Below are 16,177 nucleotides of genomic sequence, written 5' to 3'. Positions count from 1 at the left end.
AATTATATATAAACTAGTATGTACTATACTATGCCTGTGTATTAAAGAATAATGCCATATATTGAACACAGGCAAGACTTTCCCTATAAGTAAACCCTAGAAGGTCTGATTTTTTAAAGCTGTTAGCAAGATATGAAAAGCAACCCAAATAATACTTTTAACCAATTTTTATAGGACAATTAGTTGTGATGATATATGTACACAAATGACAAGAAAATTGTGATTCTATTGCTAATGAAATGTCTTAATAGATGACTCACTGTACAGATTCCTCATTTGTCACTAGTGATGACTTTGGTAGTAGGTCACTTGGGTTAGCTCCTAATGAAAAGAAATTAAATGATACATATTCAATCTAGGCTTGTACATGACATAACTTACTAATATTTCCCCCTTGACTATTAATTGAAAGCACTACTACTATAACAATTAATCAACTTCAACAACCAAATAATGATATTTACTTTTCAATTCTAGCTTTCAAATCCACTTGAAATTGTTATGAATATCACTATCTATATAATCGAGCATGTCCTTCCACTTTGTCATTAGAATTTTTTTTCAAAGACTGATATATGCCTCCTGGATAGGTTAAAATACATCTAATACACATACTATTGAATTCATCAATCTAAAATAATTTTTAATAATCATGAATATTCCAGACGCCTGATTAGATTGTGTGTTACAGCTATAATGACAGAACTCATACCATAGTTACAGAGGATGGAGAGAATATCCGTCACCGCTGGCGACCAGGTATATTTCGCCTTACTGCAGGTGGAATGTTGACAAGAGTACAGATGTTCCTGGATAGTTTTGTAGCAGCAGTTAACCAAAAGGTGGCTTGGGTGCACTGACACTATGTAATAGCATTAAAAGAGTCTCGTACAATAATTGAATCAAAACAACAATATTTTGTTTTATTTCAGTACTTAATATTTACAGAGGACCCTGTGGAAGATTAACTTTGCTAAACAGGTTTATATCCTCAGAAAATAAAGTGTATTATATGTAGATTATTTTTTACAACTTGATTCAAATATAGTAATTGAATAAAAGGAGTGAATTGAACAAATCATGCTTTGTTTACTTCTGTTATAGGTTTAAATCAACTTACTGATAAATAATAGCCAGCGCAGGACAGCATCTTTACAGGAAATAGCCTCAAAGCACATCTGCATAATATCCGAAGTCAGGAGTGTCAAGTAATCCGCTTTAACAGAATAAAATAATTATGAACTTTTTAACCCGAAAAAAATAGAAAATCATAGATATATTATATACATTCATATAAAAAAGTAAAACTTTACATGTACATGGGTACTGAAAAGTATAAAAAAAATATTAACATCATACAAGCGCTTGATTGACAGCATGGCAACAAAATGATGTATTTGTTTCAATATAATGGAACCAAGAATTTTTTTATGCTCATTTTGACGATTCCTTTGGAAACCATGGCAAACAAATGATATCTGATGTGTTGAAAACTGTAGCTTTTGTATTTGTCGCCCTTTAAAACTCCTATAATAGCAATATATGTCCATGCAAGATTTGCAGAAGACAGATAGAGAGGGTGATCCAAGTGTACCTCTTGTTGAGGGAGGGAGAAGGGAAGAGTGTTATAACAATTAACAAAGATATTGTATCTTTCCAAATGCAACTCGCACGATATAATGTAATTTACATTAAACTACATCAAATATATGAGTTTATTCAGGATTCAAGAAATCCATACCTGGTTGAATAGTAGCGAGATGTTTATCAATGTAGGTTGTTCCTGGGACAAAACCACAAGCCTGGAGAGAGACACTAGCATTGAACAGACACTGGTACCTATTGGCCTGGAAAATATTCTCGCCAGTATGGATCTCACTCATCTCACTTTTATGGATCTGAAGCTGTAATACAAGCATCATCATTATAAACAATTACATAAATCATCATCATCATCATTATAAACAATTACATAAATCATTATCATCATCATCATTATAAACAATTACATAAATCATCATCATCATCATTATAAATCATCATCATCATCATTATAAACAATTACATAAATCATCATCATCATCATTATAAACAATTACATAAATCATCATCATCATCATTATAAACAATTACATAAATCATCATCATCATCATCATTATAAACAATTACATAAATCATCATCATCATCATCATTATAAACAATTACATAAATCATCATCATCATCATCATTATAAACAATTACATAAATCATCATCATCATATCATCATCATCATCATTATAAACAATTACATAAATCATCATCATCATCATTATAAACAATTACATAAATCATCATCATCATCATTATAAACAATTACATAAATCATCATCATCATCATCATTATAAACAATTACATAAATCATCACCATCATCATTATAAACAATTACATAAATCATCATCATCATCATCATCATCATCATTATAAACAATTACATAAATCATCATCATCATCATTATAAACAATTACATAAATCATCATCATCATCATTATAAACAATTACATAAATCATCATCATCATCATCATCATCATCATTATAAACATGTCATCATCATTATAAACAATTACATAAATCATCATCATCATCATCAATTATAAACAATTACATAAATCATCATCATCATCATCATTATAAACAATTACATAAATCATCATCATCATCATTTATAAACAAATACATAAATCATCATCATCATCATCATTATAAACAATTACATAAATCATCATCATCATCATCATTATAAACAATTACATAAATCATCATCATCATCATTATAAACAATTACATAAATCATCATCATCATTATAAACAATTACATAAATCATCATCATCATCATTATAAACAATTACATAAATCATCATCATCATCATTATAAACAATTAAAACATAAATCATCATCATCATCATCATCATTATAAACAATTACATAAATCATCATCATCATCATCATTATAAACAATTACATAAATCATCATCATCATCATCATCATTATAAACAATTACATAAATCATCATCATCATCATCATCATCATCATTATAAACAATTACATAAATCATCATCATCATTATAAACAATTACATAAATCATCATCATCATCATTATAAACAATTACATAAATCATCATCATCATCATCATTATAAACAATTACATAAATCATCATCATCATCATCATTATAAACAATTACATAAATCATCATCATCATCATCATCATATAAAACAATTACATAAATCATCATCATCATCATTATAAACAATTACATAAATCATCATCATCATCATCATCATATAAACAATTACATAAATCATCATCATCATCATTATAAACAATTACATAAATCATCATCATCATCATCATTATAAACAATTACATAAATCATCATCATCATCATCATATAAACAATTACATAAATCATCATCATCATCATTATAATCAATTATAAACAATTACATAAATCATCATCATCATCATCATCATTATAAACAATTACATAAATCATCATCATCATCATCATTATAAACTCATTATAAACAATTACATAAATCATCATCATCATCATTATAAACAATTACATAAATCATCATCATCATCATCATTATAAACAATTACATAAATCATCATCATCATCATTATAAACAATTACATAAATCATCATCATCATCATCATCATCATTATAAACAATTACATAAATCATCATCATCATCATCATTATAAACAATTACATAAATCATCATCATCATCATCATTATAAACAATTACATAAATCATCATCATCATTATAAACAATTACATAAATCATATCATCCATCATTATAAACAATTACATAAATCATCATCATATCATCATCATCATTAAAACAATTACATAAATCATCATCATCATCATCATATCATCATTATAAACAATTACATAAATCATCATCATCATCATCATCATCAATTATAAACAATTACATAAATCATCATCATCATCATCATTATAAACAATTACATAAATCATCATCATCATCATTATAAACAATTACATAAATCATCATCATCATCATCATTATAAACAATTACATAAATCATCATCATCATCATTATAAACAATTACATAAATCATCATCATCATCATTATAAACAATTACATAAATCATCATCATCATCATCATTATAAACAATTACATAAATCATCATCATCATCATTATAAACAATTACATAAATCATCATCATCATCATTATAAACAATTACATAAATCATCATCATCATCATTATAAACAATTACATCATCATCATCATCATCATCATCATCATCCTCATCATCAAAATCATTATCATCATTACATCATTATAAACACATTGTCAACATCATTATAAACACATATCATCATCATCGTCATAATCATCATCATCACAATTTGACATCATTTCCCTGCTTATCATTTAGAGATATAAATGATCATCTATAAATATGTCTTAAACTTACCTTCTTCAGCTTGATTTTATGTTCAGGAAGTAAGTCATCTAAGGAAGCAAAATAGAAAATCTGTTCAATTAATACCGAATAATATGGAGGTTTCACAATATATAAACAAAGGCGATATCAGAAGTACAATTTACAGTTAATTAGTAGCATATTTCATATGATATCAACTGGTGACAAATAGATTTTACATAATGGGCTATGTAATATGAAATTTAATAAGCATGTTCATTAATTTGATATGCCAATTCACTTTCCAAGTGATCTGGCAAGTGACCCCTGACCTTTTCACATCAATTCCGGGGACAGAACCAGTGAACCATGGAGCACTGGACACTTAGGTGAAAGACGAGAGGCTTAACCACAATACACCTCCCAATCACCCAAACAGGCCAGTCATGTTTATTTGGTCCGACACCATAGCATGGCAAGTCCTTTTAATGATTACGTAGCTGTATTTCAAATAAAATGTGAAAAGAATACAATGTCTGGTTCAAATTACCTTGATTTTGTTGGACAAAATAGATTTTGACTTACCTTCTGCGACAGGTTCTTCTGTGACTTCCAGGGTATCCTTCACAAACCCTCCCTTCCTGAGTCCCTCCTGGTACACACAACACAGAGGTTGGTTTCAGACAGAATCTTTCAATTATTTACAGTTATGTGATAACAATTTGGGAAACAATTACAATAATGACAGTAACCTGCCTTAGCCACCAACTCTGTATAAAGACCAACTGTATAATTAGATTTACCTTGGGCCCCAAAGAGCTAATTTCCACACAAGTGCAATCCTTTTTCTTTATCACTCTGGTGATTTTTATGGACTGATTTGACTGTATAGCCAACATATATCAGCATACATCACTTAACCACAGAGTTCACACTTCCCTGTCATGACTTTTGTCTCTAATAAAAATAACTAAATTTTCAACAATAAGCCTTAATATGATGTCCTCATTATCCCTCATTTGGGACCATTTTTTTTTTATTTGTTTAATGCCTTATTAAGTTTGAACAAAATCGATCAAAAGACTGATAATAATTTATAGGCCATTTTGCAAAATCTGTGTAAAGTGACCTCGTTACCATGGCAACCAAACTTTTCAGAAAATATAGCATTCTTGCACATATACAAAACAATACTGTATTAAGTTTCATTGAGTGTCATTTCTAGTAGTATAATACTAAGGAGTTGTCTAGACAGGATTTGAGAATGATGGACATACAAACAGACAGACAATTGGACATACAAACAGACAGACATTTGGACATACAAACAGACAGACAATGTGATTCCAGAATAACACCCCCAAAAAGGTTACATTCTTAACATGCATCTTACCTCAAGTACCACATGCATATCTTCACACTGTCGTTCATCCGATGTCTAAAATGTAAATGACATAGTTTAAGTAACTTTAACACAAAATCAAAAATTCTTTTTTTCTTCATAATCTTGAAACTTTTAATTTTAAAATCATCAGTATGAAGTAATTTAAATCTGGAAAGAGTTTTCTGTTTCTAAATAAAATGTACTGGTCAGTTGTTACAGGAAATCCCTGTAACACTTTAATTAACAGAGCCAAATCAAAATCCTTAGGTTAACCTATAGTTGTTAGATTTCTCTAGTTCTATACCTTGTCAATAGCTTCTGCTAGCAGTGCATCTAGTGAGAAACCAGAATTGAATGAAGACAGAGGGGCCAGCGAGATCTGTGGACTGCCTGGGGTAGGTGATTCTGTGTAGGACTGTTAATATAACAAGAAACATAATATAACCTGTAAAATACATATCTAGTACGTTTTTATTCATAGCTTAGCCTAAATATTCAATTCGATACAGAGATTTCAAGACAACAAACAACATAAGCGAAGAACAATTTACTGTCAATTAAACCCATCTTTCAGTAAACCCTACTTCACTAATGTTGGTTTTTATGTCTTGAAATTAAGGTATTTACCAATTATTCAATTTGATATCCAATTATGACAAAATCTGTTTCTATTCCAATGCCCAGTTCTATCGACATTCCTTAACTTTAATAGGAACTTTTTATTTTGAAATTCTCCATTGGAAGACATTATTACTAAAGAAATTAAGGAAAGTTCATTTAACTTAATACTATTTCCATAACTTCTGTAATGCTTTTCTATGGAAAATTTTAAAAGTTCAGGAATGTTGGTGAAACTGGGCCTAGATTTACAACCCTTTTGGTGTATCATTTAGATTGTAGTCAAATCCTACTATAAGCTTTCCACTTAGAACTTACAGCATTAATTCCTTTGGTGGGTGTGGTGGGTATTGGTCTGCAGCTGAAAACACACAATGGAAATTAGTATCATTATCATAAGCATGACAAAAAAAAGTAATACTTTTTGCTTCACTTCATAATTCAAAAATATTTTGCAGAAACTAAGGTATCAGTGTATGATATTATGACATTAGCTATGAACTGTTTTGCATGATAATGGATCTTGAACTATAAGAATTGATTGGATAATAATCTCACATCATCTAATACAAGTATATATATCAAAGCAGCATCAACACCATATACAGAACTGTCGGTACAGTGGACTAATACTACCCCGTGCACAAATTTAGTAATAGCTCCGTATCAGAACCCTATACAGTTTACTCAAATCCTCTTTATGTCAGGGTTCTGTGTACCAGATTTTATCAAAATCTGTCAAGTAGTTTAGAAGGAGTCCGCCCGACCAAAATGCAAAATGTGTCTACAGACAGACGGACGGACGGACAACCCGATTCCAGTATACCCCCCTCCCCTTAACTTTGTTGCAGGAATACTGTGGGACAGGACAGGACAGGATGGTAAGTGCCAGATAAAACTACATGTCCTTCATACACATTTAATTACAGGGGCATAATTTTTGACAATATAAAATATTCCAAAAATAATTGTTCAGCTGATTAAGAGAAAATGGTGCTAAATCTCATTGGAGATTACAGATTTTTGACCTTAGCGTAAACACTCCTACTTTGGTGTAATTTTAGCACAAACCTGATTTTGAACAGGTTAGTGCAATCATCAATTCACTCTTCTTTATCAGCACAAAATGCCTGGCAGAAGAAATATATTTACATTTTCACTGCAACCCCACTAAGTATCCTTACCAAATACAGTTGGCTTTCACCATTGCATGAACTGCCATCTGCTTATTTTGACATCATTATCATTGTGACATCACAATTGTCATGCTAGCGATCACAGAAAATAGCTGTTCAAATCGCTGTTCCGTCATTGGACTGGAGATAATGATTTATTTATTCATTATACATGCAAAATCTCTTGGGATTGTATCATAAAATTGCAAATGTAAATACATGTATAAGCATTGCAGAATCTTAAAGCGCACTTCATTCAATTTGCTACTGTCCAATTGGCATTTATACTCCCACAATAACTTAGAGATTACACAAGTGTTTGGGGATCACTTCAGACTTGTATACAAGCTTAAAGATAAGGGTTCGGCCAGATAGGAATTCCAATAGGAGATTACAGATTTTTGACCTTAACATAAACACTCCTACTACAAGACCAAAACTAGGTTATTAGGAAGCCATCTCACCAGCAATATTCAAATTTACCCCACAATTAAATTAAATTAAAAAAAACAAAGAGAACCAGACCATTACATTTACATCAAAATCATGGAACAGAAACATAAGGATAACTCTGTAATTATATTTAAACTGACATTGAAGTTAAAAATAAGATAAAATATGACTTGATAGTTTATTATTTGACCTCAATTGAATACTCAAAAGTACACATACCTTGCTTCATTTAATGATGTTAGAAAAAATGGAGTCTCCAATTCATCATCCGAATCTTCTTCATCAATGTCATCGTCGCTACCCCCTTTGGTAATACAAATTGAGAATTCTTTAAGAAGGAAATCATAGAGTGACCTATCAGTGCCTCTGTCTACCATAGTGAATCAACTGTTTAACACTTAGCTCCATGTGTTACCATTCCCAACACTGTCATCAACAAACTATTCATATTTAATCCCAGTCTACATGCACTGTACTTCACCTATGAAAGAGAAATGTGAACTTACTCTTGGCATGCATAATTAACATCTGTTACAGTAATAATCAATACGTGTGATTGTTTGATTCAGAGAACTAAATCCATAGATTGTGTATAATATATGTAGGTTGACAGATATCACAATGATTCTGCGAACTAGATCCATAGATTGTGTATAATATATGTAGGTTGACAGATATCACAATGATTCTGAGAACTAGATCCATATATTGTGTATAATATATGTAGGTTGACAGATATCACAATGATTCTGAGAACTAGATCCATAGATTGTACATAGTATATGTAGGTTGACAGATATCACAATGATTCTGAGAACTAGATCCATATATTGTGTATAATATATGTAGGTTGACAGATATCACAATGATTCTGTGAACTAGATCCATAGATTGTATATAGTATATGTAGATTGACAGATATCACAATGATTCTGAGAACTAGATCCATAGATGGTACATAGTATATGTAGGTTGACAGATATCACAATGATTCTGAGAACTAGATCCTTAGATTGTACATAATATATATGTAGGTTGACAGATATCACAATGATTCTGAGAACTAGATCCATAGATTGTACATAGTATATGTAGGTTGACAGATATCACAATGATTCTGAGAACTAGATCCATAGATTGCACATAGTATATGTATATCGACAGATATCACAATGATTCTGAGAACTAGATCCATAGATTGTACATAGCATATGTAGGTTGACAGATATCACACTGATTCTGAGAACTAGATCCATAGATTGTACATAATATATGTAGGTTGACAGATATCACACTGATTCTGAGAACTAGATCCATAGATTGTACATAGTATATGTAGGTTGACAGATATCACAATGATTCTGAGAACTAGATCCATAGATTGCACATAGTATATGTAGGTTGACAGATATCGCACACTGATTCTGAGAACTAGATCCATAGATTGTGTATAATATATGTAGGTTGACAGATATCACACTGATTCTGAGAACTAGATCCATAGATTGCACATAGTATATGTAGGTTGACAGATATCGCAATGATTCTGAGAACTAGATCCATAGATTGGACATAGAATATGTAGGTTGACAGATATCACAATGATTCTGAGAACTAGATCCATAGATTGGACATAGAATATGTAGGTTGACAGATATCACAATGATTCTGAGAACTAGATCCATAGATTGGACATAGAATATGTAGGTTGACAGATATCACAATGATTCTGAGAACTAGATCCATAGATTGGACATAGAATATGTAGGTTGACAGATATCACAATGATTCTGAGAACTAGATCCATAGATTGCACATAGTATATGTAGGTTGACAGATATCACACTGATTCTGAGAACTAGATCCATAGATTGGACATAGAATATGTAGGTTGACAGATATCACAATGATTCTGAGAACTAGATCCATAGATTGGACATAGAATATGTAGGTTGACAGATATCACAATGATTCTGAGAACTAGATCCATAGATTGGACATAGAATATGTAGGTTGACAGATATCACAATGATTCTGAGAACTAGATCCATAGATTGGACATAGAATATGTAGGTTGACAGATATCACAATGATTCTGAGAACTAGATCCATAGATTGTACATAGTATATGTAGGTTGACAGATATCACAATGATTCTGAGAACTAGATCCATAGACTGTACATAATATACAATGTATGTAGGTGGACAGATTTCACATTGATTCTGAGAACTAGATCCATAGATGGTACATAGTATATGTAGGTTGACAGATATCACAATGATTCTGAGAACTAGATCCATAGATTGTACATAGTATATGTAGGTTGACAGATATCACAATGATTCTGAGAACTAGATCCATAGATTGTACATAGTATATGTAGGTTGACAGATATCACAATGATTCTGAGAACTAGATCCATAGATTGTACATAGTATATGTAGGTTGACAGATTTCACAATGTCACTCCTGTTAACCAACTCATTTTCACAGTAACTTAATTCCGTGTCTCCATGCTCAACAACCTTTTCGTTATATTTATATTCATATAGATATATATGCTCCCACTGTAACTATACTCAGAGCTTTTTTCTTTTAATTAATTTTCATGGATTCTGATCCTATAGGAAATATTTAAAATTTAACTATACTTAGAGTTTTTTTCTGTTGATCTATTTTCAGGGTTTCTGATCATATACAAAATATGTCAAATTTGAATATACTCAGAGCTTTTTTCTGTTGATCAATTTATATGGTTTCTAATCCTATAGAAAATATGTCAAATTTAACTTTACTCAGAGCTTTTTTCCTGTTAATTAATTTTCATGGGTCTCTGATTATAAACAAAATATGAAAAATTTAACTGCACACAGAAGTTTATTGTTATTCAGTAATTATCCTTTATACAAGCTTAGATTCCTTCACTTACGTCTTAATAATTTTGCATATAACATAAACTCTTAGTATCTAGCTAGTTAAAAATCTAGTATAATACAAATGTAATCAAGCCTTAAAATATAAACTGATATTAACATTCTGCTTAGCTATTATGACTATCAGAACATATTACGATACTCGTTGAAATTTTGGTACATTTCGTTTATTCTCAATTCAAATTAACTAAAATCTACATTAAAATTGGTCATCAGAAGTGATTTCATTTTAATCCTTGAAAAAATTTATGTGCATCAGTGCATTTTGATATTTAATAAGGTTAAAATTTCTTATATCAATTTTTAAGTTTGGTTATATTAGACTCAAACAGTTTTTACCGCCTAGGAAATTGAAAGTAGTCAATATGTCTATCCTTGTGATGAATGAATTTGGCTGACCATTACATGCTATATTGAAGAATGATAAACATTATTGTAGAATGAAAAGTTGATGCCAGACAGTCAGATGACCATATAAAGAGTGCCATACTGCCATAGATATAAAGCATCATCTGAGGATTCTGTAATTATTACAATTATCAACACTCCGTGTGTAATGATCATGTTTCTTTACAGTCATATCAGAATATGAGTATATACATGTATTATATTAGGCGGTTCAAGCTGGCCAGTATAAGAGCATGCTTATAGACATACATGTTAGCATGTTAATGTAACTACAGGTTTATTAATTTATGTTAATATTGTTGGAGTAGGAGGTATACAAGAGGAAACATATCTTACTGTTTAAAGTTTCATCATCATGGTCTGCAATGTCAACAAGGATTTAAAGCTAACAAAATCAGCAGCATGACAAGTAAAAACAGTGCCCAAATCAAAACTTAGAACTGAAGCTTTAAACAGTGTCCAAATTAAAACTGCAGGTGGTCCAAGGGCTGTTGGACAAAATTAAGTACTTAGAAAAGAGTCTTTACTTAAGCTTGATAGAACACCTATCTGTTATTTAATAAGTCCTGTGAAAACACTCTATCAATCCAAGCCCACTTTATACAGTAATATACGAATATCTTTTAAAACACTAAGATGATCATAAATTTGGTGCTTCACCTGGTAACTATCATATGGCTATACTTATAACATTATGGTTTAAATTTCTCTCTAAAACACATATATGATATATATGTATATATGTACCACTTATTTTATATATCACCATACCAACAGAGTGAACAAAGGGGAGTAATTCTGATAAACCAGAATACCTGATGACATATGGGCTTTAAAATATGAATCAACTTATTTCTATTCATCATATTTTTTAATTATCTTAATACATTTTATAACATATATAACTTTTATATATCACATAGTTACCACAAGGATCAGATTCATTTTGAAGAATGTTTGAGGATAACACTCAAAATTGGATGTTTGCATAAAATATACCATGTATCCCTTGTATAAAGGCGAAGTCATTTTAACAAAACCAAAAAGTTTTAAATTAAAACTGCGGAATGCCCATTATATAGATTTCAAAGCAAGCAAGCCTTCGACCAAATCCTTTACCTTAAATAGCTTAAATCAGAACACTGTAACTGTGATCTGAGTTATAACAACCTCAATCACATCTCATACGTGATATCTAATCCTAATGATTAGTAATCAACTAACACGACTAGACTACAGACAATAAAACATCACAAGTGTAATTTTCCATCAAGAGGCCATACATTTTGAAGCACTTTGAAAACTTTCGACTGATAATATAATGATTTTTTTTTTAATTTTATGACATTCCATTACCTAAAGAATGAACATGGACATTTGAACCTTGTTATATCTCACAGCCAGTAGCTAAGGACCATGGTTAAGTGTAGAGATTTCGGAGTTTAAATTCTAGCAAAGACAAAACAAAAACAAAAAAACACAAAACAATTTTCAGAATTCAAGTTAACAAGGTTCAAGAAAATTCTAGCAAAAACAAAATAAAAAAAAACCCACTCAAAACGATTTTCAGAATTCAAGTTAACAAGGTTCAAACAAACATGTACTTACCATTACACAGATCTGTGTGTCTCTGTCTATCATTGTCAGTCCTCCGATCTGATTGATGACTACTACTGCTGCCCAAGTCTTTTGATCTTGGCCGATCACCTTCTTTCCTCTCACCTTTTGATCTGTGTCGGTGTCTGTGTCTATGGGACTTGTCTCCCCTTGACTGATGCCTGCGAGACGTATGTGAATAGTCAGAATCACTGTTAAGATTACTGTCATTGCTGCTCTCCCTTGTCAGTCTCCTTTCTTTGTGTCTATGTGAGGTATGGTGTTTTTTGTCTTTAGCATGACTGTCGATATCTTTAGAATGCGACCTTGACCTTCCTGAATCAGAGGAATGTTTATTTCCTCCGCTTGTGGTACTATCTTTGACCTTATTATGTTCTGTACTACTACTTTTTCCTTGGCTTGAGGAATGATGAGAGTATCTCTGGGTTTCTCCTTCATGTGTGCTTTTACTTCGAAATGAACGCACCTCTTTGTCCTTGTTATGACTTCCAGTTTGAAAAATGTCAATTAATCTCACTGACACGTTTTGTTTCCGAAATTGATCTTCTAAATAAAAACTCTTTTGACTCTCACTCTCGCCTACATGTCTGTTAGATTCGGACCAATGAGTATTTTCAACCTTGCTGTAATTACTAGCTAAACTAACTGAATTTACAGACTCCAAATCCTTCTGAAATAGTTGTGACGCATTTGCTGTACAGGTTGCTTCTTGTACAGCCTTTTCTGAAGTTGACATATCAGGTTTATGGCCAGGTGAGTATGGAATGGCATCCTTTTGAACATTTTGATCTGGAACATTATTTTTTTCAGTTTTTCCTAAATGTCTTTGTCTGTCAGACACATCAGATGGAGGCTGTCCTGAGGACACATCATTTGCACTTTGATTTAATTGAGGTAAAGGTGCTGAAGTAGACATGGTATTAGACTGACTGGAATCTTGATGAACTTTGTCCAGTTCAACAGGATGTTGCTCATCCTTACTGGAGATGTGCTGATCTTGTAATGTTTCTACCTGAACACCATGATCATCATTATCACAGATGTTATCTGAAATCTCCATCTCTGTTCCTTCTCCAGATTCATTTTCGGAATGTTCTATGATAGGAAGTGAGTTATCAGATGTTTGAACTGGGGTTGTAGAACACAAAATACTGCTTTGATCTGTATTCTTGTCAGCTTTGTTTTTCTCTTGGTCCACGGTTGTCTTGCTGGATTCCGTCTTACTCTCCTTTATGCAGATCTTTGATTCGTGCTCCATCACAGTCTGCTTAACTATCTTCTTAGCAGTTGTTTGAAAGTTGGTAGAACACTGACTTCCATATCCCTGAGTATCATGAAGGGCACTACCCAGAACTGAACAAGTATTTCCGTTACCCTGAACTAACCAGGTATTCACACTGCCCTGAACTAACCAAGTATTCTCACTGCCCTGAACTAACCGAGTATTCTCACTGCCCTGAACTGACTGAGTATTCTCACTGATAGCTCCAGACATTTTGTTCTCTACTCCTACTTCCATATTGCTCTCTCTCGTGTCAATTTTTTCGCTCCTTTGCACGTCATGCGACTTTTGCTCTGAGATGGTGGAATCTACCACGCCTTGACTAGGTACTTCAGCCATGGAAGTTGGATTTGTATTCTGTGTAGTTTTCTGTTGTTTATCTATCTTTTGTTCAATTACCTGTCTGACAGGCTCATCCATATTTCTCTCATTTGAGACTTGTTCTTGCAAAATCTGTGCATCTCTTCTTTGTTCACTAGTCGATAATGAAAGCGACTGTTCTTTGGGCTCATCAAAACATTTAGATATATTCTTATGGTCTGATGAATGTTTTGATTTACTATCAGTGGAAGTGTCAAGTTTACTAACAGAATCTGATCTGCTTCTTGGTTCCAATGTACTTGAAGCCTTGTTGGAAGATGGAGTCTGCTTATCATGACACTGATCACGGTTATGTGATCTCCAACTGCTTTGTGAGCTTTGGCTGCTATCGTCAGATGCTCTGTCTTTTTCGTTTGTGTTGTCATAATCACTCCTCTTATTTGACACATTTACAGATTTATTCCTACTGTTTTTATAATCCTTTGCTCGATTTCTTTCATTTCGAATCTCTGGTGAATAATAATTTGGCTTTTCCTGTTGGCTTCTTGGTGAAAGAGAATGCAGTAACCCAGACTGTCTTGGAGTTTCGCGATCACCAAAGGATCTGTTTGGACTATGATGTGGTCGTCTATTGTCAGACTGGTACTGGAATCTTTCACTTGTTTTTTGTTGCCATGTATGTTGGGTTCGATCAGTCCCCCTTCCTCCAAACCTTGAGCTCTGATCCCAAGAGTCCTTTCTAGTATCTCTTACAGTCCTCTGGTGTCCTGACTTATAATCTGATGTTGGGTCTTTCATGGTCGAGCTGTGGTCGACTGAATATGAATCCCTGGCAGGGCCTCTCATCATCCTCGGATCATCGCAGTAGAAATCCCTTGAAGGACAACTCTTTGTCCTTTGGTCCCTTGAATAAGAGTCTTTTCTGGAATCTCTTAACCTTTCATCAGTAAAGGAATCTCTTTCAGGGCCTCTAATCAGTTTATGGTCCTCTAAATGAGCATCCTTTATGGGCTCTTTCATCATCCTCTGATCTCCAGAGCGAGAATCCTTTCCACTACCTCTCATTATAGTTTCTGCTCTGTATGATTCCCTCTTGCCGGGTAAGTGCCAATCACCTCTCCTATCTTGAACACTCCCTTTCTCAGGCATGTCAGAAAGTCTGCCTTCTTTCCAATTACAATCCTGTCGACTCCTTGGTACATAAGTGTCATTTTTATTTCCCTGAGAGATTGTTTCTATTGATACTATGCTGCCTATTTGTCGTTCTCCTGAAATTCTGTCTCCACTGGATTGTCCAGGACTAGACTTCGTCTTGTCTTCACCCTGTCCACCTCCAGTGAAGTAATCGTCTGAGGACCAGGTTTTTCCCTTCTCAACGTTTTTCTGAAGTGATACACCAAAACACTTTCTGTTCTTCATTACAGGAGATGTTGCTTTATGTTTTTCTGCTGCAGTTATTGGCTGACGTGGGGATACACTTCCTGTATCTTTTAGTTTCTGTGCTGAACCTTTAAAAC

The 16,177-nt window shown here is 32.5% G+C and overlaps 1 protein-coding gene across 3 annotated transcripts in view; it reads right to left on the bottom strand.

Moving 5' to 3' along the window:
• Nucleotides 1–16,177, bottom strand: part of LOC138334734 (SMC5-SMC6 complex localization factor protein 2-like) — a 37,032-nt gene that overhangs the window by 9,821 nt on the left and 11,034 nt on the right. For 2 of the 3 annotated variants that reach the window (XM_069283429.1, XM_069283426.1), the window contains 12 exons: nucleotides 13,049–16,168; nucleotides 11,777–11,800; nucleotides 8,317–8,401; nucleotides 6,788–6,830; nucleotides 6,156–6,266; nucleotides 5,861–5,905; nucleotides 5,053–5,119; nucleotides 4,519–4,556; nucleotides 1,742–1,904; nucleotides 1,121–1,216; nucleotides 713–862; nucleotides 261–321 (listed from right to left, as the gene is read on the bottom strand). In XM_069283429.1, the coding sequence (XP_069139530.1) occupies nucleotides 261–321; nucleotides 713–862; nucleotides 1,121–1,216; nucleotides 1,742–1,904; nucleotides 4,519–4,556; nucleotides 5,053–5,119; nucleotides 5,861–5,905; nucleotides 6,156–6,266; nucleotides 6,788–6,830; nucleotides 8,317–8,401; nucleotides 11,777–11,800; nucleotides 13,049–16,168 (4,003 nt within the window). The remainder of the gene's footprint in view (nucleotides 1–260; nucleotides 322–712; nucleotides 863–1,120; nucleotides 1,217–1,741; nucleotides 1,905–4,518; nucleotides 4,557–5,052; nucleotides 5,120–5,860; nucleotides 5,906–6,155; nucleotides 6,267–6,787; nucleotides 6,831–8,316; nucleotides 8,402–11,776; nucleotides 11,801–13,048; nucleotides 16,169–16,177) is intronic. The other variant, XM_069283427.1, reaches the window with a different exon arrangement.

This window comes from Argopecten irradians, chromosome 11, assembly GCF_041381155.1.
Source record: "Argopecten irradians isolate NY chromosome 11, Ai_NY, whole genome shotgun sequence".
Taxonomy (NCBI): Eukaryota; Metazoa; Mollusca; class Bivalvia; order Pectinida; family Pectinidae; genus Argopecten; species Argopecten irradians.
The sequence above is the reverse complement of the archived record's forward strand: the minus strand, read 5'-3'. Positions and strand labels throughout refer to the sequence as shown.